The sequence below is a fragment of the Orcinus orca genome, chromosome 4, assembly GCF_937001465.1.
Source record: "Orcinus orca chromosome 4, mOrcOrc1.1, whole genome shotgun sequence".
Lineage (NCBI taxonomy): Eukaryota > Metazoa > Chordata > Mammalia > Artiodactyla > Delphinidae > Orcinus > Orcinus orca.
Window position 1 is genome coordinate 121,594,081 of NC_064562.1, and position 25,627 is coordinate 121,619,707.

The window sequence follows — 25,627 nt, forward strand, 5'->3', positions numbered from 1 at the left end:
ACCGTCTCATTGTGGCTTCTCCTTTGTCTTTGGATGTGGGGGATCTTTTTTGGTGAGTTCCAGTGTCTTCCTGTTGATGACTGCCCGGCAGCTAGTTGTGATTCTGGTGTTCTCACAAGAGGGAGTGAGAGCATGTCCTTCTACTCCACCATCTTGGTTCCTCTCCTCATGTTAGCTTTAAAAATAACAGCATTATACTGCTGTCTTATGTTTAACTGAGGATAAAGGAATCACCTTTTGTGTTGCACAAATACTAACCTGACTATTTTCTACGTTTAATTTTGTCAGTTTGTCTTTGGTGACTGTTTGACATATTTTGCAATGAATAGCCCCTGAAATCTCCTGGTATCATCCAAGGTATTATTAAATATGCTCCTTTTGGTATTATGGAATCTTAGAGTATACTGTCAACTCTATAATAAACATTACTGATAAATGATAGTAAGAAATCTATGAATAAGTATGGAACATATCCTTATTAAGATACAAGGTATACATTTACAGAACACCAATTCATAAATTCCTGGAAGATGATATTACATGACTCTTGAAGTTGGATGCCTTTACTAAATTAACCTACAAGCAAAAGGTAAGTTCCTTCCTATAAAATATACTTGTTCTTAATTATAAGAAATCAAAACAAAAAGTTGTTGCCCTCTAAAAAAAACATTCTTAAGTTAATCCCAACTATATATAAGTCCACATCCTAGGAATGTACAGGGACTTGGATATATCCATTTTAGGCCAAATCATTTCAATATACAAATACAAATCAATAGAAATTACATTTCAAAACTAACATAGAGACAATGGATCATTACTTCAATTTCTAGCACCCATCTATGTGGTAGACACAGAGAACCGTGAATGCTCACATGCCTCGATGTGTTTGTAAACACAAACACTAAGTTTTTAAAAAGAATTTTAATATTTTTCTCTATATACTAATGTAAATGATGATGGAAAAATTGTATGTGTTGCGCTATTTATCCATATTCTTTTCCTCTTATTTTCAGTCTCTTTATCTTTTTAATTTACATTTCCCTTTCTGCTTCCTTTCTAATTATTTTTTTCATTATATTGACCTCTGGTACTCTAGTTTTATACTCATTTCTAACTAAGTAAAAATATTGCTAATTGAGACCCCACTTACTCAGAATTTTTGATAAATCAGACACAGCTTGTAGTTTTCCTGCTTTATCTATTCAAATTGAGTGAATTATATGAAACCATAATGACACAGGTATAAATAAACAGCATCAGCTTTAAGTTGTTTAAAGTTTAATAGAATTAATAGGATATACATATAAGTAAAAAGGTCTAAATGAAGGGGGTGTTGGATAAGTTTCATAAAAATGGTAAATGGGGAGACTGCAACCAACTTTGTAGTCTGTTCCAAAAGAAATACGAAACTATAAGAAAATTCCCTGCCCTTAAAACATTAAAATCTTCTTGAAAATATAAGACATAAAATGATATATAATACCATGACAATAATTATATTATCAAAAAATTGTAATAATGAAAATAGTAATAGTAGTAAAAATAATATAGTAATAATTATTGTTATTGAAATGAATGTTTTTATGTGCTAGGTATTTACATATCTTATAATGCTTAACCTTTACAACAATTTTTATTTCAGATATGAGGAACATTATACCTAGCCAACTTAAGTTATTTGTTTAAGACTCACAATAAGTAATGAAACTTAAATTTGAAACAGTTTGTCTGATTCACAAGTGTTTATTATTAAACTTCTGTTACACTACTTTAAAAAATGAGCTCAAAAACTTATATAAAAGTTTGAATGTGGCTGAAGTAGTCCTGAAAGAATTCACAGATGGGTTATGCTACGTCTTGAACTCTGAAGGAGGAGGTGTCTTTTAGGAAAGAAAAGAAAGTGGGAGGATATTTTGGGTGATCGAGCATGAATAAGATGAATGAGAAGTGTTTTTAATATTCTATTTACTTACACAATTAAACACTGTTTAAACTTTTTACTAATTCATGATAGGCTTGCTCCATGGTGAAGCTTTTTGTGGGCAATGTTAATAGTGAGAGAAACAAACAGCTGGACTTTTATTTTCTTAAACTGGCATGACTGAATTTGAACCAAACTGAGATTAGATATTAAACAGTCATTAGCAAAATACCATAATTCTTTGTGGACTTGAAGAAGAGACTAAACTTAATGATCTTTTCACGTGTTTTAGTGACACACTGTGACCATATATATATATTTCTTTTCTGTACACGGGCCTCTCACTGTTGTGGCCTCTCCCGTTGCGGAGCACAGGCTCTGGGCACGCAGGCCCAGCGGCCATGGCTCACGGGCCCAGCCGTTCCGCGGCATGTGGGATCTTCCCGGACCGGAGCACGACCCCGCGTCCCCCGCATTGGCAGGCGGACTCTCAACCACTGTGCACCAGGGAAGCCCTGTCACCATATTTTATTGGGTCAAAATCATAAATTTAACTGAGTATTGGTCACTTTTGACATAAGTGCTTTCCCTATAAAAAGGCAAAGAAACACACTTTCTTACCTTGTATTACATGCGAGTTGTCTTTCAAGAAGAAGTTATACAGGTATTTGGGGATAAAAGCAGACATACAGGCATAAGCCAAGGCTAAGAAAGAGTAAGGCAAATATAACAAATTAGTTAATGAGGTAAAAGATCAGCTGTCATTCACTCACTTAGCACACATTCCTTGAATCTATTTTTAAACAAGAGTTATGTTAATAACTGATGGAAGCACAAAATTTAAGGGGAAAAACCCTGTACCATTTAAAACAGAAAATGTTTTGGACAACAGAAGATAACCACCTTACAAACTTTTCAGTTTCAAACTACTGCAGCAGCAAAAAAAAAAAAAAAAAAACCCCAAAACAAACAAAAAACCCAAAAAACAAAAATAAACAACAAACAAAAAAGCAAACTACCGCAGCAATCATTATCCTACAAGAATAAAAACCTTTTTTATCAGAACTTTATGCATTTTTAAAATCTCTAAACATAATCATTATTAATGAGCTATATAAACCTCAAGATCGCTAATTTTTGTTGATGCAAAGAGCCTGAGAACTTTGGATTTAGAAACACTAGCAATAAATTGTTCTTTCAAACACAGATCCTTTACTATTTTTGGATCAGTATGTGTGATAATGAGCTATGCTTAACTAAACACAACAAAACCTAGTCTAAAGACTAATATCAGAGAACAGGCATTTAAAAAAGTAGTCAAATAGTGAAATTTTAGTTCTCTGGGATTATGCTATTGCTACTCAAATTCCCGAAATCTATGAAAATTCTGATATGAAATAGAATTTGAAGAAATGGAGATTCTGAGATTGAGGCTTCTAAGGATTTATGCTATATATGGTAACACTCTCTATATGTGATATCATTAGAGATATTCGCAATAAATATTCAAATATTTATTGAAAAACCTACTATAAAAGGCATTATATGAGGGAACAGAAAACAAAACAAAAAAAACCCTTGTCATTTAAAAAAGCTGCTAAACAAAAAAAGGGTTACTATATTAGTATATAAATAACTATAATACAAAACATACAGAAGATAAATTTCTGGAAATACAAAGTGCTATATGGATTCAAGAGGGTAAGAAAAGTCTTCATTAAGGAGGTGGTGGCTTAAAAAATAAAAGGAGGTAGTGGTTGAAATAAAAGTCTCTGGAGGATAGAGTATCAATATTGTTTTCTTTACAAATTGTTCAGAAAGTATATATAGACTAAAACTAATCTCTAAAAAAGTCAGAATTTTCTCCAAAGTTTCATAAAAATAGTCACCAAAGTAGATGAATGCATTTAGAATAATCTATCAGGTTCTCCCTAAATCTCCAGTCACAGCTGAAACTCTCCAGTAATAAACTAATCCTTCACATCCTCTAAAATGAGTCTAATAGATTATTTCACAGAAATGTACAATATCTACTAGGAAGAGAGCAAGAACCTTACAATGAAAATAAAAAACTTTCACGTTTGATTAAAATATTTTAAAATAATATGCACAATAATTATTTAAATGATAAATAGGCTTACCTTCATTATTGAAATTTAAATAGAGAAATGGAGCACAAAGTGAGTCAAGACCTGATGGAGAGAGGTTGGGGAAAGAATTCAAATAAACTTAATCCAACAGAATTGTAGATATATACCTTATTGAGTTCTCTGCATTACTTCTATATAGATTAAGCATTGTACGTTATTACCCATTCAGAAATATATTACGTCATGGGTTATTGTGAGGAATAACTGATGGTGACTGGCATATAGCAAATGTCCAAAATAAACCAACCATTATTATTATCAAGGTTATTATGAGTTGAAGAGAGAAATGTAGTAATAGAAAAATGTAAAAATGATAGAAGGCTTGCATATAGTCCCTGACTGTGTGATCTTGTCAATCACTTAACTCCAGACAGGTTTCCTTATCTAGGAGATGAAAATTTTTCTTACATCTTTCTCTGGGATGATGAAAAAAAATTCTTTAAAAAATTGTAGGGCTTCCCTGGGCGCAGTGGTTGAGAGTTCACCTGCCGATGCAGGGGACGCGGGTTCGTGCCCCAGTCCGGGAAGATCCCACATGCTGCGGAGTGGCTGGGCCCGTGAGCCATGGCCGCTGAGCCTGTGCATCCGGAGCCTGTGCTCCACAACGGGAGAGGCCACAACAGTGACAGGCCCGCGTACCACCAAAAAAAAAAAATTGTGAAGTAAAATACAAATACATGACGTATTTCTTTTATTGATAATAATGCTATTCATACACTGTCATGTTAAAAGAATGTATATAAATTTATCTGTAACTGTTAGAACTCTAAAATGAACAGAGCTAGGAAAAATAATAGCTTCATTTTCAGGTTTGGCCAGAAATAGACACAGAATTGAAATATAAGCACTATTACAACAAATTCAAAAATAAGACTAGGTGGAATGGATTTCTCATTCATGAATTTATCAATGACCACAAAAACAGTAATGAGGAAAGCTACAAATCAAGGATATGGAGCATTAAAGGTATTTTTTAAAAAAGAGAGAAAAAAATGAGAAGTTCAGGGTGATATCCTATTCCGCAATTCCCAGTAACCCTGATAAGCATAAGTTGTAGATCATTAAATGCCAAGAATGTAAACTTGCCCCAAATTATTTATGGTACAAAATTATTTTATTATTTGCATAAGTATTGAAAAAGTGTATTCACAAAGATTACAATAGCACAAAATATTCTTTATACTTTCCTAATCAACATGACGGCAAGTTGTCTCATTAAATGTCTTGCATTTAAATGATATTCATTAGACATTTAGACAAAGTTAAAAAAAAAGTTCTCATGTAAAGCTCTGAAAAGATAGAGCATAGCTTTAGTATTGACTTTTCTCAAAGCCAAGGATATTTTGATATTTTGTTTTGATTTTAAAAATTGTCAGTCATGCAACATGTTCCTAACACTTCAAAAAGTGTCTTAGTAATAGGGAAAAACAGTTACCTTGCCAATATACAAGATCAGGATGAGACACAACCCAGGCTTTTAATACACGCCTAAATTTTGCATGACCTTCTGGTGATGACAGCAGTTCATCATACTGATGACAACGAGGAATATCCACTTCAATCTGTAAAACAGCCAAACAATAAGGTAAAACTATAATGGACTGATTGCCAATAAATCCCAAGATAAGGAAAAGGAGAAATTGTATTATGAAATTCCGAATAGGCAACCTCCAGAATTGTGGTGTCTGAAGTTTTTGAATTTTATACTAATCCACTGGAAACACCAAAAAGTTGTAAGTATACTTAAACAAGGAAAGCAGACTACTTCTTTTGAAAAGGTATGTATTAATTTAGTTTTAAAAAAACCTTCCTTTACAATCTGGTCTAAATAAAGGACAAATTCTTCAGACAAAAAAGTACATTATTAGGAAAAGTTGCTTGGCCTAAACTCCTAAAAGGAACAGTTCTAACTCACTAATGAGTTAGAGTAGATCTTAAAGAGGTTAAGAGTTATGCTTCTCTAACACCATATGCATATGATGGCTGCTCAGTATTCATAATGAAAGGAAGAAAATTCCTCATGCCTTTTTAAAATTTAAAGACTGGGCAGACTTATCTTAGGTTGTTTAAGAAAATCTAAATCATACTTGTCTATCTGTAGGAATTGGAGTATCCTTATCAATTGCATCATACTTGGCATGAATAGCCCCCTGCAAAAAATAAGAGAAGATATATTACTTTATCATACCCTTAATAAATTATAAATTTAGGAAAAATCTATTTATAAATATCTATCTTTGAAAACATACCCAATTATAGACAGGCACACTCAAACCCAAAGTATACTCCTTAGAAAAATTTTGTACATCTTTGACAGTCTGTGATGAAAGTCTGAGACAATTTACCATTTTGCTAAGGCAGACATTTGAATTAGACACACTGGAAGACAAATGTGTTGAATGAGTCATGTGGCTAACGACCATGCTTAGCCAATCTCCCAGCCTCCACAGCAACACAAAACACAGCCTTGCTGTTCTCTATTCACTGTTATCTCACGCATAGTAAATTTCATGAAGAAATTTTTTTTAAATTCCGGGGAGGGGAGTAGGGTTCATCCACAAGAAATTTCCCTGTTAAAGTTGGTAATGAAAGCAAAAGTAAAGTGAAACTGTTTAAAGCAGTGGTAGTTCAGCACCAGGAAGCAGAAGTTTGGGATGAATTAAAGAGTGGAATATCATGTAGTTATAAAATCATTAAGGGACTAAAGGGATCATTTACATTTTTCAGTTATACCATTACAGAAAGAATAACTGAATAAACCACTTCAAATGTTTGGTCAGTGTCCCAAGCATGGAACACTTATTAGTCTGGTTAACCGTAATGGTAGAGAAACAGCCAGGAATTTGGGGTTCAAACTCTGTGCTGTGCCAACTTCTCTGGCACATCTAACTAATGAAAGATTTGGACAACCTGACCTTGGAAGTCCTCTTGAATTTTAAGCATTGTATGGTTCTACAATTCTAACTATTACCGTATGATAGAACACTAGACATTCTTGTAAAGCAACCAACCAAAGTCAAAGATGTTTAGAGACTCTCATCAAGGGAATCAGGAGTGAAGGAAGGAAATCTTTCAACAGAGAGTTAAAAGGATTAAAAATATTTGGGGAAATTCACACACACAAAAATAGGTGATGGACATCCATAAGATATCTATAAGAAAATACATGAAGGCAAAATGACAAAGAAATTACAGAAAATGAAATAACCTGGCAGGATTTGGCCCATTATCATGACTGCTGTTCTCTGATAGCACTGCAAGTCACCCCACTAATTTTGTGACACTTTTCCTTTCCTCACTGCCACAGATAAGGTGTTGTAGAAGATAAAGTAGCTATTTCTCTTAGCAGCATGCTTCTGGTAAGACAGATGTGCCAAAAGGCACTAAATCATTATGTTAATGATTTCTGACAAGGTTCAAATTAGTATGGAAGATTTTTCCAAATTTAGATAGCATTAGTTATAAATAGGCAATCCAATTAAAGATGAACATACTTTATAAGCAGGACTATAGACTTATAAATGATATACATATATTCTTAAAATATTTTGATTTTAAAATTAATAATCAAGATAATTTCTGTGAGTCCATTAAATACATTAAATAGAATAAATCTAACAAACCATCAATTATGTTTTTCTATTCTATCTAGTCTATATTCTTTTCCTCTACTCCGTTCACTTAAAATTGCCAAATATTCTTAATGTTCATATTTTACTACATAATTTTCTAGCAACTTGAAAAGTACACATTCAGAAAGCACTTTCATTCTTTTTTCCTACCACTATTAATCAGCTTCCAACCTTCTCTTTTCTTTTTTACCTCAACTCCCAGAAGAGCAGCCCAGGTGAAACCTCTCATAAGAGGAGGAATATCGACTCTTGCTTCTTTCCAGATTTGATTTTTTTTATATGGATAAGCCTACAGATAAAAAAAGATATGAAAAATATCTCAAATTACCAGTGTCATCTTTTTAGTCTAGACAGATCTCAATATACCAGTGAAAAAGTTGAAGGTGAACTGTAATACATTTCTAAGTACCTGAAATTACTTTGATGTTATTAATACATATAAATTAGCAGTGCAATGGTTCCCTATCTTCTGTAAATCTCCTATTACACAATCAAAGAGAGGAGCTGATTCTACTGTTTTTAATCATTCCTCTCTATTATGTGCTCTGGGAGAATTAAGAAAGACTCATAATGAGAATAATATTACCAGTCTCATATGGGTAAAATAATGTATGTAAGGCACTTTGTAAAATATCTGGTGATAAAGAAAGTATTAAACAAATATGTTATTATTATGGTTTCTTCTATATCTTTGCACATAAATTTGTCATTCTGTAAATTTGTATGTTAGGAGAGATTTCTAGAAGAGAATTACTAGGACAAAGGGTATGGATGTTGTTAACGCTCTTGATACATATTTTCAATTGTTTTACAGAATGTTTCTAACACCTTACACTTACTCTAAAAGAGTGAGAGTTCTGGGGGCCTCCCTGGTGGCGCAGTGGTTAAGAGTCCACCTGCCGATGCAGGGGACACGGGTTTGTGCCCCGGTCCGGGAAGATCCCACATGCCGCAGAGCGGCTGGGCCCGTGGGCCATGGCCACTGAGCCTGCACGTCTGGAGCCTGTGCTCCACAACGGGAGAGGCCACAACAGTGAGAGGCCCGTGTACCGCAAAAACAAACAAACAAAAAAAAGAATGAGAGTTCCAATCTCAATATACCTTTATTCACTTTGCTAATTCAGTATGCAAGAAAAAGTTATTTTAATTTTTTTTCATTCCTAGTAAGGATACACATTTTGAATTGATTTACTGACTAGTTGTAGTCCTGTTGCGTTCTTTATCCATTTCTCTGTTTCGATAATAGTGCTTTTCCTTTTGGTTTTTAGGTGTTCATTTACTTATTTGGCTGCACTGGGTCTTAGTTGCGGCACGCTGGATCTTCACTGCGGCATGCAGGGATCTTTCGTTGTGACACATGGGCTTCTCCCTAGTTGTGGTGCACGGGCTGTAGAGCACGTGGGCTCAGCAGTTGCTGGGCACGGGCTCCACAGCGCACAGGCTCAGCAGCTGTGGCACGCAGACTCTCTAGTTGTGATGCGCGGGCTCTAGAGTGCGCAGGCTTAGTTGCCCTGCAGCATGTGGGATCTTAGCTCCTTGACCAGGAATTGAACCCATGTCACCTGCATTGGAAGGTGGATTCTTACCAACTGGACTACCAGGGAACTCCCCTTAGGTGTTCTTTAAATAGTACAGATATTAATATTTTGTCTAATATGATTTTTGCATAGATTTCTGCATCTTGTTTACTTTTTAATTTTATGTACTATGAACAGGTATCATTTTTATAATTAAAGTTAATCAGAAAAGATAGGTCATTAAGAATTAGTGTTCTCATGACATCAAGATTCCCTAAGAATTACCAATGAAATAAAAAATAAGGATTGTATGTGGGCTCTTTATAACACTTTACAGTTTAGAATCTTTACCTTTAGCAGCCTGTCAAAGAGAATGATTCTGTTTAGCTGGTACTCTGTGTCCCTCTCTCGGATGATTAAAGGGAGAGTGGCAGCTGCAGACAGCTCATTATTGCTGTTTGAATGAGGTAAATTAGACTGACTGTAAAAAAGAAACAAAAGCAGAAAAATTGACAAAAGGTATAAAAATTTTTTAAATTAAAAACACCATATTTTTGTGTTATTTTTAGGAAATACTTTTCAAAGAAAATGTACAAGCTTCTTACCAGTATAATATAAACAGAAAGGAAAAATAAGTGTAAAAGGAGACGATATACTCACTCATCTTCAAGTAGTGGGTAAAATGCTTCTCCATCAACATCTTTTAATCTCTGTGAATTTAGAGAGAAAGTATTTGTGATATTTAGGATCTGAGACAGAAACGCTGATCCATATTTAAAAGGAAAAATAACATTAAAATTATGAATTTATAAAGGTACCAAGAAAAGTATAAGATAGAATCTAAAATTCATTCCTAACATAAATATGCAAATATACCATGCCTCCAGTGATTAAATCTGGCTGTGAAGAACCGTTTTTTTGGTTTTTGATTTTTCAACCTCTAGCTATCTCTTGTAAAGGTTAGACACCTATAATAATGGTTGTCCAAACACAATTCAGAAATACTAAAATTAGTATGAAATTTAATAAATGGATATTTTAAAATTATATGAATATTATTTTAAAATGTACTTTTGCATACATATCCCTCAAAGTCAGATTTATTTTTGTTTTGACATTAATACAAACTAAGACAAAAGTAAGGTGCTAATAAAAAGGATTCAAAAGAATTTCTCACATCATACTTTGAACATAGATGATTCAAATGGCTGATAAATCAACTGACAAAATTCAATTCTTTTATTTTTTTCACAAAGTCATTATAATAAATGTTACACCAAATGATGACATTGCCAGAATTACAGATATTCTCCAAAAACATAAGAAGGTAGGCAGTAGTAAAGTAAAATCTTAGACAAGTGCTAAGCAGGGTGATTAAAGTTAATGCCACCCTGCCTGCTGCCCTGCTGTTCAGTTCAACTTCCAACTAGAGGGCAGCGTGTCTGCTCCTCTGGGGACCGACACAGAAGTTCGAAGTCGCTGTGTAGCCAGCATCGACCTTCTGCTGATTAGAGTCACTGTGCACTCATCCATGTGAGTTATTCCCAGAATTTTTAAAAGCCAAAGAAAACCCAGCACAGAGAATCTGGCAAACGTTGGATTTATGCCTAACTTTTCTCTAAAATTTGACATGCGTTTATCCCATTTTGCCCTTAAACCTTGAGGTATTTCTTTCACGTATTAAAATTCTAAGTTGAAAAATAAGATTTTACCCAATTTTTACTGCATTATTAACGTACATTTTTTTTAAAGCTTAGGTTTTACTGCCCTGAAAGTCATAAATATTATTAGTAACTTGTCTGCTTTTTTTCTAGTTAAAAATTTAGCATATTAAGGGTTTAAAAAAGGCAAAAATACTTATACAGAAAAGTATAAGATAAAAATTATTATTTGTTTTCTACATTATTTTAAAAATCAACGTTAATATTTTTTCTGAATAATTATAGAAAAAAAGTATTTTAAATTTCAGAAGTGGAAATGTAAGGGAACTGAGGAAGTAAATAAAATGGAAGCCTACATTCAACTTGTATTCATATAATCTGGATTATATTTAAATTAAAGAAACAAATTAAGAGTTAAATACAATCAGTTGAAACCATATGTTTTGGATATACTTTATTGTTTACCACCTTGTATTGCTACTTATTTTGTCCACTGTACACATTCTTTCTCTTCAAAGAGATGATAAGTTTAGGGTATCAGGTGTAATCATCATATATTTTAATTTTCTGTTCCTGGCATTATAGCAGATAAGAGATTCTAATATCTCCCTATTGTATAATGTGTAAAATATTAAATGACAGGAAAAGCCTAAAAGAGTAACAAAAATGCAATGACGTAAGACACAAAGCTGGGTTTACAGAGAAAGGAGGTAAACTAGCACTAAAGTATACTTACTGATAACTGTGGCCTAGGGTTTTAGAGCACAATGGGACACAGGCTCAGGCACCTGATTAAAGGGGCAGCCAAATTGGAGGAGACCCTGCTACACCCCAGTAAAGACAGAACTGTGTGTATGTGCTGGCGGAGGGGTGGGGAGAGGGCTCTGAACTGCTAGCCTAGAGACAGACAACAAGGGAAATTATCTATTTTATCTTTGGCTATAGACAACAATAAAAAGGCTAGGAGTTTTAGCTTCCAGTCCAACACTCAAAAGCTTGGAAGTTATCCCTCCTGCCCTAACAGCAAGAAAAAAAATGGAAGAAACTGAAAATCAACAGCTCTTTTTAGAGCCATCAGGATCAGGGCAAAAATGCTCCCTGGAAAACTGGAGAGACAGGCAAATATAGACAATCACAGCTAAGGTGGAGCAGAAGCTACTGCTGGAGCCTGGTAAGAACATTTGAAGGGTAACTGACTAATCGTTGCAGATTTAGCAAGGACTAACCTGAGAGATAAAAACTTCTGGGGGCCCAGCCCTAGGGGAAACTCCACACTTCCTTGAGTTTTACCTCCATAAATCCCAACAGGTTCTCAGGGTGAAAGTCTAAGAAAAATCCCCTCTTGTCTCTTGCAGGAGGAGGGGCAAAGTAACCACTTTTAAACTGCTCCCAGAGTACCCTGTTGTCAAAAGTAAAGCCCTGCCCTCAAGGGAAACTATTTTACCAGAGTCTAAATGACCTGGGGTAAGGGAAATATGAGATTCTAGGCCCCTCTAGTCTTTGATGTGGGGATAAGAAATACCCAATTCCAGCTCTCTCTAGCCTTTCTGTCTCACCTAAAGAAATGGGGAGGGAAGCTGAGAAGCTCAGGCCCAGAGACAAAGGTTCACTAAAACACTGAGACCTAATGATAGGATTATCCCTCCAACCTTATCTCCCTCCCCTATCTTATCTCCATATATAGAGTTCCTGTATAATACAGGGGATTCCAGCTGAAAGAACTGTAAGCCTCAGACCCTATATAAAAGAGTCTCCAGGGAAACCCAAAGGCAGTAAAGAAGATAAGAACAAGGACACTTGAGAAAACTTTACCCTCTGACAAAAAAGCTACACAACAACTAGATAAACATGAAATCTTGCACTAAAGGTCTATTTATGATTGTTCTTCTTACTAATATATCATGTTGGGTTTTCAAAAAAAAATTGTTAAGGCCTGCTAAAATGTAAAAGAAAGACATTCAGGACCAGATTCACATATGGTAGACATTTTGGAATTATCAGACCAGGAATTTTATATAAATAACTATGATTAAAAAGGATAAAAATTACATCAGACGGGTCTCCAGAAAGCACGTAAGCAAAAAAGAGAGTGGGGTGAAATGTCTAAAGTACTGAAAGATAAAAACAACCAAACTAGAATTCTGTATCCAGCAAAATTACACCTCAAAGTAAAGAAGATGGTGGTGCAGGGGTTAAGAATCCCACATGCCACGGAGCAACTAAGCCCGTGTGCCACAACTACTGAGCCTGCACTCTAGAGCCCACAAGCCACAACTACTGAGCCCGTGCACCACAACTACTGAAGCCTGTGTGCCTAGAGCCCATGCTCTGCAACAAGAGAAGCCTCCACAACAAGACAAGCCGCCGCGATGAGAAGCTCACGCACCGCAACAAAGAGTAGCCCCTGCTAGCCGCAACTAGAGAAAGCTTGTGTGCAGCAATGAAGACCCAATGTAGCCAAAAATAAATAAATAAATAAATTTACTTAAAAAAAAAAGTAAAGAAAGATCCAACTCTACGTTGTCTAAAAGAAACCCACTTTAAATATAAAGACATAGATACATTAAAAGTAAAGGGATAAAGATATACCATGGAAACACTAATTAAAAGAGAACTGGAATAGCTATATTAATTTCAAACAAAACAAACTTCAGAGTAAGAAACATCATATATACACATACACACATCCTATTTATAAGACCAACAATTTAATATGTTAGGAATAAATCTGATAACATATATAGACACTAAAAAGGAAATTTTGATATAAAACAGGACCTAAATAAATGGTATATCTACACCATGTTCAAGAAATAGGACTCATATGTTGAAGATATCAATTCTCTACAAATTCAATGCAATTCTAATCAAAATCCTATACTTTTAAAATGAAATGACAAGATAATTATAAAAATCAAATAGAAGAGCTCCATGTTAGAGAGTTCACGTTAAAGAACAAACTGGGCATCTCCCCTGCTAGGCATCAAGAGCTCATATAAAACCATGTATTAATATAGTGTGTTATTGGCTAAGGTTATACCAATAGGTCAAAGATCAGAATAGAAAGCTCAGAAACATATCCACACATACATGAAAGAGCTGATATTACAGATCAAAAAACCAAAGAGTGAATTATTCAATATGTAGTGCTGAGACAAGGGATTATTTCTTATGAATGAAATGTGATTTTGGATACCTACCTCACATCTTACTAAAAAAAAAAAAAATACAGGTGAATTAATGGACAAAATGTGGAAAAAAGGTCTAAATCTTTTAGAAGAAAATACAGAAGAACGTCATAAAAATATATTTGTAACCTTGGTAAATGTTAACATTAAATTTAAATGTTACAATAAGCAAAATATATCAAAACATATTTGACTATAAAGAAAAGCATTGATAAAATTAAGAACTCTATTCATTAAAAGACACCATCAAAAAGTTAAAGGAAAAGCCACAGATGAGAACATAAACGCACCACATACAGGCATACCTCAAAGATACCGTGGGCTTGGTTCCAGACGACCATAATAAAGCAAATATCACAATAAAGCGAGTCACACAAATTATTTGGTTTTCCAGTATATATGAAAGCTATTTATACTATACTGTAGTCTATTAAGTGTGCAATAGCATTATGTAGAAAAAAAAAAGACCATACACATACCTTAATGAAAAATACTTTATTGCTAAAAAAAACTGCTAACTGGCACCTGAGCTCACAGCAAGTCATAACCTTTTTGCTGGGGGGAGTCTTGCCTCTATGCTGAGGGCTTGCTGACTGACCAGGCTCGTGGTTGAAGAAGGTTGGGTGGCCCTGGCAACTCCTTAAAATAGGACAGCAATGAAGACAGCCCCATCAGTTGACACATCCTCTGATGAATGTTTTCTCTGTAGCAGGCAACGCTGTTTGATAGCATTTTACCCACAGCAGAATTTCTTTCAAAATTGGAGTCAAGCCTCTCAAAACCTGCTGCTTGCTTTATCAACTAAGTTTAAGTAATATTCTAAATCCTCTGTTGTCATTACAACATCTTCACGGCATCATCACCAGGAGTAGATTCCAACTGAAGAAACCACTCTCTTTGCTCATCCATAGCAAGCAAATCCTTACCCGTCATTTAAAGTTTGATCATGAGATTGCAGCAGTTCCATCACATCTTCAGGCTCCACTTCTAATTTTGGTTCTCTTGCAATTTCCAACACATCTGCAGTTCCTTCCTGCCCTGAATTTTTGAACCTCTCAAAATCTTCCATGAGGGTTGGGGAATCAACTTCTTCTAAATTCCTGTTAATGTTGATATTTTGACTTCTTCTCATGAATGTTCTTAATGACATCTAGAATGGTGAATCCTTTCCAGAAGGTTTTCAATTGATTTTTCTCAGATCCATCAGATAAACTGCTATCTATGGCAGTTATAGCCTTACTGATTTCTTAAAGGATAAAACTTGAAAGTCAAAATGACTTGATCTGAGGGCAACAGAATGGATGTTAGCAGGCATGAAAACAACATCAGTCTTGTTGTACATCTCCATCAGAGCTCTTGGGTAACCTGGTGCATTGTCAGTGAGCAGTAACATTTTGAAAGGAATCATTTTTCTGAGCAGTGGGTCTCAATAGTGGGCTTAAACTATTCAATAAACCATGCTGTAAACAGATGTACTGTCATATAGGCTTTATTGTTCCACTGATAGAGCATACGCAGAATAGACTGAGCATCATTCTTAAAGGTCTTAAAATTTTCAAAATGGTAAATTAGCATTGGCTTCAACTTAAAGTCACCAGCTGCAGCATTAGCCCCAAACAAGAGACTCAGTCTGTACTTTGAAGCCAGGCATTGACTTCTCCTCTCTAGCTATGAAAGTCTAGATGGCATCTTCTTCCAATAGAAGGCTGTTTCATCTACGTGGAAAATCTGTTGTTTGGTGTAGCCACATTCATTACTTATGTTAGTTACATCTGGATAACTTCCTGCAGCTTCTACATCAGTACTTGCTGACTTCACCTTGCACTGTTATGTTCTAGAGATGGCTTCTTTTCTTATAACTCATGAATCAAGCGTTGTTAGCTTCAAATTTTTCTTCTGCAGCTTCCTCACCCTTCTCAGTCTTCACAGAATTGAAGAGAGTTAGGACCTTGCTCTGGATTAGGCTTTGGCTTAAGGGAATGTTGTGGTTGGTTTCATCTTCTATCAAGATCACTGTTCACTGGAGTAGCACTTTTAAATTTCCTTTAAGTGTTTTTTCTTTGCATTCACAACTTGGCTGTTTGGTGCGAAAGGCCTAGCTTTTGGACTATCTCACGTTTTGACACACCTTCATCAATAATAAGCTTAATCATTTCTAACTTTTGATTTAAAGTGAGAGATGAGAAACTCTTCCTTTCACTTTAACACTTAGAGGCCACTGTAGGGTTATTAACTGGCCTAGTTTCAACACTGTTGTATCTCAGAGAATAGGGAGGCCGGGGAAGAGGGAGAGAGATGGAACAGTCAGTTGGTGGAATGGTCAGAACATACATTTACAGATTAAGTTCACCATCTTATGTGGGCATAGCTCGTGGTGCCCCAAAATGATTACAGCAGTAACATAAAAATCACTAATCACAGATTACCATAACAAATATAATAATAATGAAAAAGTTTGAAATACTGCAAGAATTACCAAAATGTGACACAGAGACACAAAGTGAGCAAATGCTGTTGGGAAAATGGTGCCAAGAGACTTGCCTGATGCATGGTTGCCACAAACCTTCAATTTGTAAAAAATGCAATATCTCTGAAGTGCAATAAAGCTAAGTGTGATAATTGAGGTATGCCTGTATACCCAACAAAGGTTGTGTAAATGAATACATTTTTAAAAGTCCTCAAATCAGTAAGAAATCACGCAAAAAAACTGGCAAGAGATATGAACTAGTAATGTACAGAGAGGTAAGCAAATGGCAAAAAATATGAAAAGGCTCATAACTGTACTAAAATCAGGAAATTGAAAATTAGTATTATAGTAAAATACCATTCTATACCTTTCAGAACAATCATTTTTTTTAATTTGATAAGACCATGTGCTATCACATATGCGGACAAATGAGAACCCTTATCCAACGATAGTAAAAAGATAAAGTGATAAGGCCACTTGTATGAACAGACAATATAACAACATATACTAAGCTGATGATGTACAGATCCTATTTTCCAACAATGCCACTCCTGGGCACATACCTTAAAGAAACTCTCACATACTTTGTAGTACCAGGCAGAAATTTAAGGATTCATGTGTATCTGTAAGGTTTTATTAAAAAAAAAAACAGAAGGAAGGAAGGGAGAAAGTTCTGAAGCAAATTTGCCAAAATACCATTCTTACATTTCTTAGCTGGCATAATGACAATGTCACAGTGGTGTCATCTAATAGTGAGCTTCTATCTCGACCTTGTCCAAAGCTTTCACCATCTTCAAAGAGAAAACTGAAAGGAGATTAAAAAAATTATTTTTAATTATTTTAGTGACCACAGAAATCTTATTTATTGTTTCTTGTAGAAAATTTATTCTAAATTATCAATCTCTTCAACAAAAGAAAAAAAGAAATTTTAGACTGAATGGGTTAATAAAAAAGTAACTGTTGGTTGAAATTTCTCCAAAAAATTTTCATTTTTAAATATATGTTGAGTTGGTATAAATACAGTATATAAATATAAAGCATTTTAGTAATACAAGAGTATGATTTATACTCTCTGCTCATGCAGGTGCAATGATTAAATTACTCTCCTGACAGTATGTAAATGTGTTCCTGAGGAAGTTTATATGAGTAAAAAATGATAAAGGGAACAAGAAAGAAAGATGCTAATGATGATAACTCCTCAGGAGAAAGAATACTGAATAATAAATGCATTTAGAATTTTAGAGAATTACTTTTGAGAATTTTTATATCCTTCAAACCATTTATTCTTATAATTTCCATCATCTTATTTCCTAATTTTCTACTTAATTCATTGTGTGAACAGTATAATTAAAGTAATATTTAAAAATCAGCTTAAGAGGGGAAAAATGTAGAGAGCTAGTGGTGTATTCAAATAATTAACCTAAAATTTACATGTGAAGAAAAAAATGATCAGCAGATGAATTCTACAGTTACCTACAAAGATCAAATCTAGTTCTAAAATCTAAAATTAAAACTTTAAGGCACTGGTGGAAAGAGATTCAGGTTCTCTTCTTTATGAATAAATATGAAGAGCAATGGAACAGTGACAATTTTGGCCCTTAGGGTTGTATTGTTATTTAACTTCTAGATAATTTACAGGATGGTGTCCAAGACCTTATGTAGTTCTGCAGATTTTTCTCAACAGTGATTTAGCACCATGATGATCTCTAGCACAAGCATTGAGGTCACTGAGTACATTTTAAAATATCATTAGAAGTAAAAAAAATAGTTCCTCATAATGGGAACACTAGCCTAGTTTATTAACTCTCTTAAACATTACTGTTCTTTCTGATTTGTACATTTTTTCTTTTATTGATCACCAACTATTGTGAGATGTTCCATAATATTAACTTCAATATTACTTCAAATAGATCATAAAACAAATTCTTTATTAAAAAACCATATTTATTAAAATAATAAAAACACTGATGGGAACTCTGCAATTAGGAACTCCTGCCAAGAAAACAAGGTATTGACTCCCAATTGCTTTCATAATCACTGACTTGGAATGTCTACCAAAAGAAAAAAAATATCAAATTAAAAAGAAGTTATTACTAGATTTTTCTCATTTCCAAGAGAAGTTTTCTTTCCTTACTTGGGGAGTGTGCAGATAGGTGGTTTGGATCGAATTATTTCCTTGTTCACAAGCTCTTTTTCCAAGTCACCTCCAGCTAAACACCAAAGGTAATACACTTCTTCAATAGATCTTTCTGCCAGGTAATCACTGCTTAAATCTATTAATGGAAAATTAAAAAGCTATCACACCTTCTGTTTTTATTAAAAGGCAACAGGCAATAATAGCTGACATTATAAAAAAGTAAAAACTGAAGAACATAATAAGATTCCCTTTAGAATAGTCATACTACACAGAGAGGACTTTGATCAAAGGGGCCTTGCTAGGTTCCTCCCTGTTTACCACACTGAGTTCATATTTTCTGTAATTATCTGCGGGTGATAACTCTTTCCTGGAACAGGTCTTCCATCTTCAATTCTTTTAAACAGTTAGGGGAAAGTCCAAAAGTTCTTTATGAGTCTTTTGGGCCTTGCTTATTTTTAGTTCAAAATAATCTGTGTGCCAGAGTAGCACTTCTTGGGGAGGCCTTCCTGGAACCCCATCATTATGTATTCCTCCTATTGGAGGAGGTCATCAAAAAGACATGAAAGCCAGTTGATGTCAAGCTGGACCCTGGCAAATGGAGGCTCCCACCCCTTCCCCTGTCCTTGGAAAGTGCGTTCAGCTTGCCTTCCCCACTCCCAGAAGCTGCTCCAAGAATACAGCCTTGAGATAGATGTGTGGTGTTGAGATTGTCTGCACTGAATACACAATTGAACCCAACTAAGGCCTCTATACATAAATTTTTAAGATTCCGGAGGGGAGGGGAGGAAATCTGCTCATTTGGTGGTAATCCAAGTCTAGCTTCATAAGCAAATTCTCTTGCTTATTTAAAAAATAAAAAAGAATAGTCATACTACAAAATGCAGAGGATTAAATGCGGATATACATATTGGTTGTGTATTCAGTTTCTTTGAGAAAAAAGTGTAATTCTTCCCCTCTGTATCAGAGAATATGGGATATACATATCAGATATATCAAGCTCTGCAGGAAAGAAAGAAGGGCAGAAAAAAGCACTTGGGTAGGCAACCAACACACACTGTCCCATCTTTATGTCTTGAGGCAATTTCTGCCTCTTTTGAGAAGTCCTTCTTTATATCTCAGGGAGGCTTTGCTTCCACTTACTACGTGCGTACTAACCTTCATTTATAACAGTAATTGTGCGACTGAATGTCTGTCTGCCTCCCCATTTGGCAAAAATGATACTTGCAGATACAGTGTATGGAACATAGTAGAAACTCAATAAATATTTGATTGAACCAATGTTCAGTAAGTATTTCCTGCCACAACTTATGTAGTGATAATTTTTCAGTATAAAGGTAACATACTGGTGTCCCTAAAACACACATTCTGAGAGTTGTAATCTTCAGAGAGGAATTAAAAGAGAAAAGGTGATATTCTGTTACAAACGTGGAATATAATGATATGGACTTCCTATCAATAATATGATTTTTTGAGATCATTTATAATAAATTTTATGAAATATGATATACAAATATTGTTGTAGTAGAAATTCCATTGGAAATTAGAAGATCTGATTTTAGCATTAAGATTTGAGATGAAAATAAGACCTTGGTTTACATAATAAAAAAATTTTTGTTTGGTGCTACTTCCTTTCCTTGATTCTTAAATTTCTTGCTCCAAAGAAATTAAATTTAAAGGACTAAAATGCTAGGTTATATTTTAATCACTTCCAGAATTACTTCTATCCTTTGTTGTATTTATCATTACCTTTACACAGCTGACTGATATCCTCAGGCAGAGTTAAATCGGCACATCTCAGAGAAGAAGAAAACAGGCTGGTAGGTTTGGTAAAGGGAGTGTATAAAGGTGACACTTCACTGAACACATTGTCCTGCATTAATTCATCTGGGGTTGGCCTTAAGAAATATTTAAAATACGGAACATGAATGAAAGTCATTAAAATTTTCCTAGAATAATGGCACACTTCAAGGGATAGTTAAAAGTCAAAATTACCTCATTAGTATAGAAAATAATAAAGTTCTCCTTATTAGAGTCTAGATATGTACCTTTAAAAAGAGAATCAAGTGACTGTAAATAAATGCTGACTTTTTTACCTTTGTTGTGCTTTTTGTACTTTATGATAAAAAATTATTACATATGAGCATCTCCATTTTTTACTTTTAGCTTGACCATCATATACCTGCTTTACTGAATACCTTAATTAAATAATAAAATTGTAAACTGATAAAATCTTCTGATTTTCTTCCTACTCTCTTAGTTTATGTGGTATATTTACCCAAAACTATGCTTTTAATACCATTCCTCTCTTTAGGAAAGGTTTTCCTAAAGACAAATTAGAATATATCATTTTCAAATATTATATACTTACTGAGTTTAGGGACAACTGGATGGCTAACAATGACATCATCAAATGAAAATAAATAATAAAACTTCTAAGAAATCCTTTTATATTATCAACAATTATTAACTTACCTCACCATTTATCTAAATTCTTTTCTATAATACATATTTGCCAATAAACTTTTGTTCTCATTTTTCTCATATCATTTGTATCTAGGCATATCTATATTCCACAGTTTAGCTGATTTTCTAATTGGAGGCTAGGAAATGAACTAGTAACTGCTTTTGGTATATGCCAGTTTTCTAACCATGGTTAATTATTTTTTCTTCTTTTATTACCATACATTAAAGCCATAACTAACAATTATGATACCAATATCAATCATGTACTACTATATATGTTAATATTCTTATTTAACCCTTTAGTATTAAAAACTTAACTACTTATATGTTAAGATCTCAGTAATAATCCCAAACTCTTGATATTAACCTTTTAGAAGGGTGGAAGGTGAGGCACTTCTTCAAAAGATCTACCACATTTTCAGGAAGCTCCTGGTAAATAGAGAGAGAAAAGAATTATTTTAAAAAATCCATTTAAAAGTTTATATTACTTAAATGTTTGCTACTTTACAATGTTTTGACTTTTTTTGAAAGTTTTTATTTGGACTTTAAAGAAATTCATATTAGGTTGTCACTGTCAAAAAGCAGATATCTAAACAGAAATAAACATAGCTTTAAAATAGTTTACTATTGAATCCCAAGTATGCAGAATAAATAAATTTTCAATAAAAGATTAACGACAAACCTTTATAATGTCCAGACAACCATGCTCTTCAGCCAGAACTATTATAGTGTCATCTATGCAGTCTATAAAACAGAAAAATTATATGAATTAAAGCTGCTTTTCTAACTTATACTAACTGGGAATTGAACTCTAATAAATTATTTTTTAATTATGTAATTCAGTTTTAGAACTTGGAATATTAAAAAGCTTGAGACTTTTTCAACTTTCCTTACATGCTTTGATAAAAATAAATACTTTAAACACTAAGTATTAATTGTATCATAGATACTGAAAGCACCTTAAATAGTGAGTTAAAGCAGTAATTCAAGGAGGTAAAGATTCTCTCCTTCTCTCTTCCCCCCTCTCTCTCTATATGTATATACACACATTACTATTTAAAAAGGCTTTAGTATATTTTTACGATTATAAGACTAATTTATTTTTATTAAATACAATTTGAACAATGTACACACGTTTCTCTGGGATTTAAAGTATAAGTTCTACAAACGTATGGACAGCAAGGGGGGAAAGCAGCGGAGGGTGGTGGTGGTGGTGTGATGAATTGGGGGATTGGGATTGACATGTATACACTGATGGGTATAAAATGGATGACTAATAAGAACCTGCTGTATAAAAAAATAAATTAAATAAAAATTTTAAAAAAAGTATAAGTTCTAATCTGTAGACAACATTTATAGATATCTAAGACTCCTTAATAGCTATATTATCAATCTTTGACATTAAAGAGGTAAATATTATAAAATTTTATTTACAATTCATTATCATTTAATATTTACTAATATTATTCTATACAAATCCTTATTTGTAGACCCTATTAACCTGGACACCAATCTGTCACTCTTTTACACAAAGTGCTCTATCACTGTTTTTCTCTCCTTTTTTACCACATGTGCTTAAATTATTCCACTCTAAAGTGGATTACACAAATTTTTATAAATGTGAATGACAAATATTTGCATTATATACATGTAAAATACATGAGCTTGTTGTAAGGAAAAATAAACATTCTTCCTCAGTCATTATTCACACAATTCACCAAGTAGAAAGCTGAAAAGTTACAATACATTGCCTGAAGGCAACTGCGACAGTGAAGTACAATTTTATAATCTCATATTTTGATTTCACAAGTTAGTTTACTTGGCTAGATCATGCTAAGATTATATCCATGTACATTATAATTCCTTAGTGAATGAGGAAAGCTGTCCTATAATACTTCAAAGGCACTTCTTAAACTGTCCTGTTAATGCTTACCACTGATCATTAGAAAATTAAAGAAAGTGAGGATATTTCAGTGTATCCACTATTTTGAAGAACACGTTCTCAATATGCATAACTACTGTCACTAAAGATTATATTTATAGTTGAAAGATAATCAATTGTGAGACACTTACCCAGTGTAAGCAAAAATTTTAGTCTTTCAGAAATATCCAAACTCTGAAATAGTTTTCTTCCCTAAATAAAATGAGAAAAGAAATTCTTGTTAACATTTACATCATTCTTCACAGGGAGGTCTTATTTTTTCAGCGCTGAAAATGATTTTATCAGTTACCTCTATTTCTCTTCAGACGTTTTATTAGATTTTTTGAGTTGGCTCCACTAAAGAAAAATCATTGATGATGTAACATTTTTTTAAATGTTGCATAATATTTAACACTTAAGCATTTCATATATCTAAGGATCATTACATTTTAGTTTGATCTCATGCATTCTTCATTTTTGAGACCTACATATACCTGGTGGTCTAGAGGAACTCCAGGAGTCTTATTTGATTAAAAGACCAAGATGCCATATTACCCTTTCATCTACCCAATTAATTCTTACTTATATAGCATGATCCAGGTAGTCTGTTATCTCCATTAAGAAACATTCCATGACACTCCTTCCTCTTCCCAAAGTGACTTAAGACAACCATTTTTGTGTTCCCATAGCACCTGGTATATTTCTTTATAAGACACATACATTGTATTTTAGTTGTTTCCTTAATAGTTGGCTTCAGGGGGCTCCTTGGAATGGAGTCTTAAATCAAACACTTACAACTTTAACTAATGATCATGTGTTGAGCGACTACCGAGTGCCAAGTTGGACTTTCTACCACCAATTATACAACTTGGGCAAATTACTTAACCACCTTAAGCCTCACTTTTCTCATTTATAAATTGGAATATTAACTATACATGCCACACAGGGTATAGTGAAGGTTATATGATGTATAAAAAAGTGCTTAGCATTTTCTGAATAAAGAAAATACTTCATAAATGTTGGCTATTATTATGTTTCTCTAATTATTAACAAATTAAACTTATATGATCATTTAAATAGACTTAGAAGGAAAAGGCTTAAGAAGATAGCTTGGTCTTTAGAGAAAAAAAGGCTCTGATTTTCTGTTTTTTTGTTTTTTTAATACAGAGGAAAAAAATCTCTTGAAGACTTATGAAATTAGAACTACAGGTGGAGAGATCATTGAAAACAAGTTGCCATTCCTCTCTCTCTTCTCAATCACTTACACTACTATCAACATTAATCTTGTAGACCTAAAGGCCAGATACTATAAAACGCGTAGAGGAAAACACAGGCAGAACACTCCCTGACATAAATCGAAACAAGATCCTTTTTTGATCCACCTCCTAGAGTAATGAAAATAAAAACAAAAATAAACAAATGGGACCTAATTAAACTTAAAAGCTTTTGCACAGCAAAGGAAACCATAAACAAAACGAAAAGACAACCCACAGAATGGGAGAAAGTATTTGCAAATGAAGCAACTGACAAGGGATTAATCTCCAAAATATACAAACAGCTCATGCAGCTCAATAACAAAACAAACAAAAAAAAACCCAATCAAAATAATGGGCAGAAGATCTAAACAGACATTTATCCAAATAAGACATACAGATGGCCAAAAAGCACATGAAAAGATGTTCAACATCACTAATTATTAGAAAAGTACAAATCAAAACTACAATGAGGGATCACCTCACACTAGTTAGAACGGTCACCATCAAAAAAATCTACAAACAATAAATGCTGGGGAGGGTGTGGAGAAGAGGGATCCCTTCTACACTGTTGGTAGGAATATAAATTGGTACAGCTTCTATTGAGAACAGTATGGAGGTTTCTTAAAAAAAAACTAAACTAAGAGCTACCATATGATCCAGCAATCCTACTTCTGGGCATATACTCTGAGAAAACCATAATTCGCAAAGATACATGCACCCCAATGTTCATTTGCAGCACTATTTACAATAGCCAGGACATGGAAGCAACCTAAATGTCCATTGACAGAGGAATGAATAAAGAAGATGTGGTACATATACACAATGAAATATCACTCAGCCATAAAACAGAACAAAATAATGCCATTTGCAGCAACAATGGATGGACCTAGAAATTGTCCTACTGAGTGATGTAAGTCAGACAGAGAAGGACAAATATCATATGATATTGCTTATACGTGGAATCTAAACTAATAGTACAAATGAACTTATCTACAAAACAGAAATAGAGTCACAGATGTAGAAAACAATCTTAGGGTTACCAGGGGGAAAGGGATAAATTGGGAGATTGGGATTGACATATACACACTACAATATATAAAATAGATAACTAATAAGGACCTACTGTATAGCACAGGGAACTCTACACAATACTCTGTAACAACCTAAAAAAAAGAATCTAAAGAAGAGTTGATATATGTATAACTGATTCACTTTGCTGTACACCTGAAACTAACACAACATTGTAAACAACTATACTCCAATAAAAATTTTTAAAAAAGAACCACCTTAAAAAATTAACTGATTTCAGGG

The 25,627-nt window shown here is 33.8% G+C and overlaps 1 protein-coding gene across 4 annotated transcripts in view; it reads right to left on the minus strand.

Annotated features, from left to right (window-relative positions):
- TBCK (TBC1 domain containing kinase) overlaps window positions 1–25,627 on the minus strand; it is a 244,314-nt gene that overhangs the window by 155,722 nt on the left and 62,965 nt on the right. For all 4 annotated transcript variants that reach the window (XR_004483193.2, XM_004269604.3, XM_033427801.2 and 1 more), the window contains exons 7-19: window positions 23,213–23,273; window positions 21,822–21,883; window positions 21,507–21,568; window positions 20,423–20,571; window positions 18,674–18,812; window positions 17,245–17,344; window positions 9,884–9,933; window positions 9,575–9,704; window positions 7,897–7,995; window positions 6,162–6,224; window positions 5,510–5,636; window positions 4,066–4,116; window positions 2,546–2,629 (exon numbers count right to left, since the gene is read on the minus strand). Coding sequence is in view for 3 of the 4 variants with exons in the window: in XM_004269604.3 (XP_004269652.1) it covers window positions 2,546–2,629; window positions 4,066–4,116; window positions 5,510–5,636; window positions 6,162–6,224; window positions 7,897–7,995; window positions 9,575–9,704; window positions 9,884–9,933; window positions 17,245–17,344; window positions 18,674–18,812; window positions 20,423–20,571; window positions 21,507–21,568; window positions 21,822–21,883; window positions 23,213–23,273 (1,177 nt within the window). In the remaining variant the exon portion in view is untranslated. The remainder of the gene's footprint in view (window positions 1–2,545; window positions 2,630–4,065; window positions 4,117–5,509; window positions 5,637–6,161; window positions 6,225–7,896; window positions 7,996–9,574; window positions 9,705–9,883; window positions 9,934–17,244; window positions 17,345–18,673; window positions 18,813–20,422; window positions 20,572–21,506; window positions 21,569–21,821; window positions 21,884–23,212; window positions 23,274–25,627) is intronic.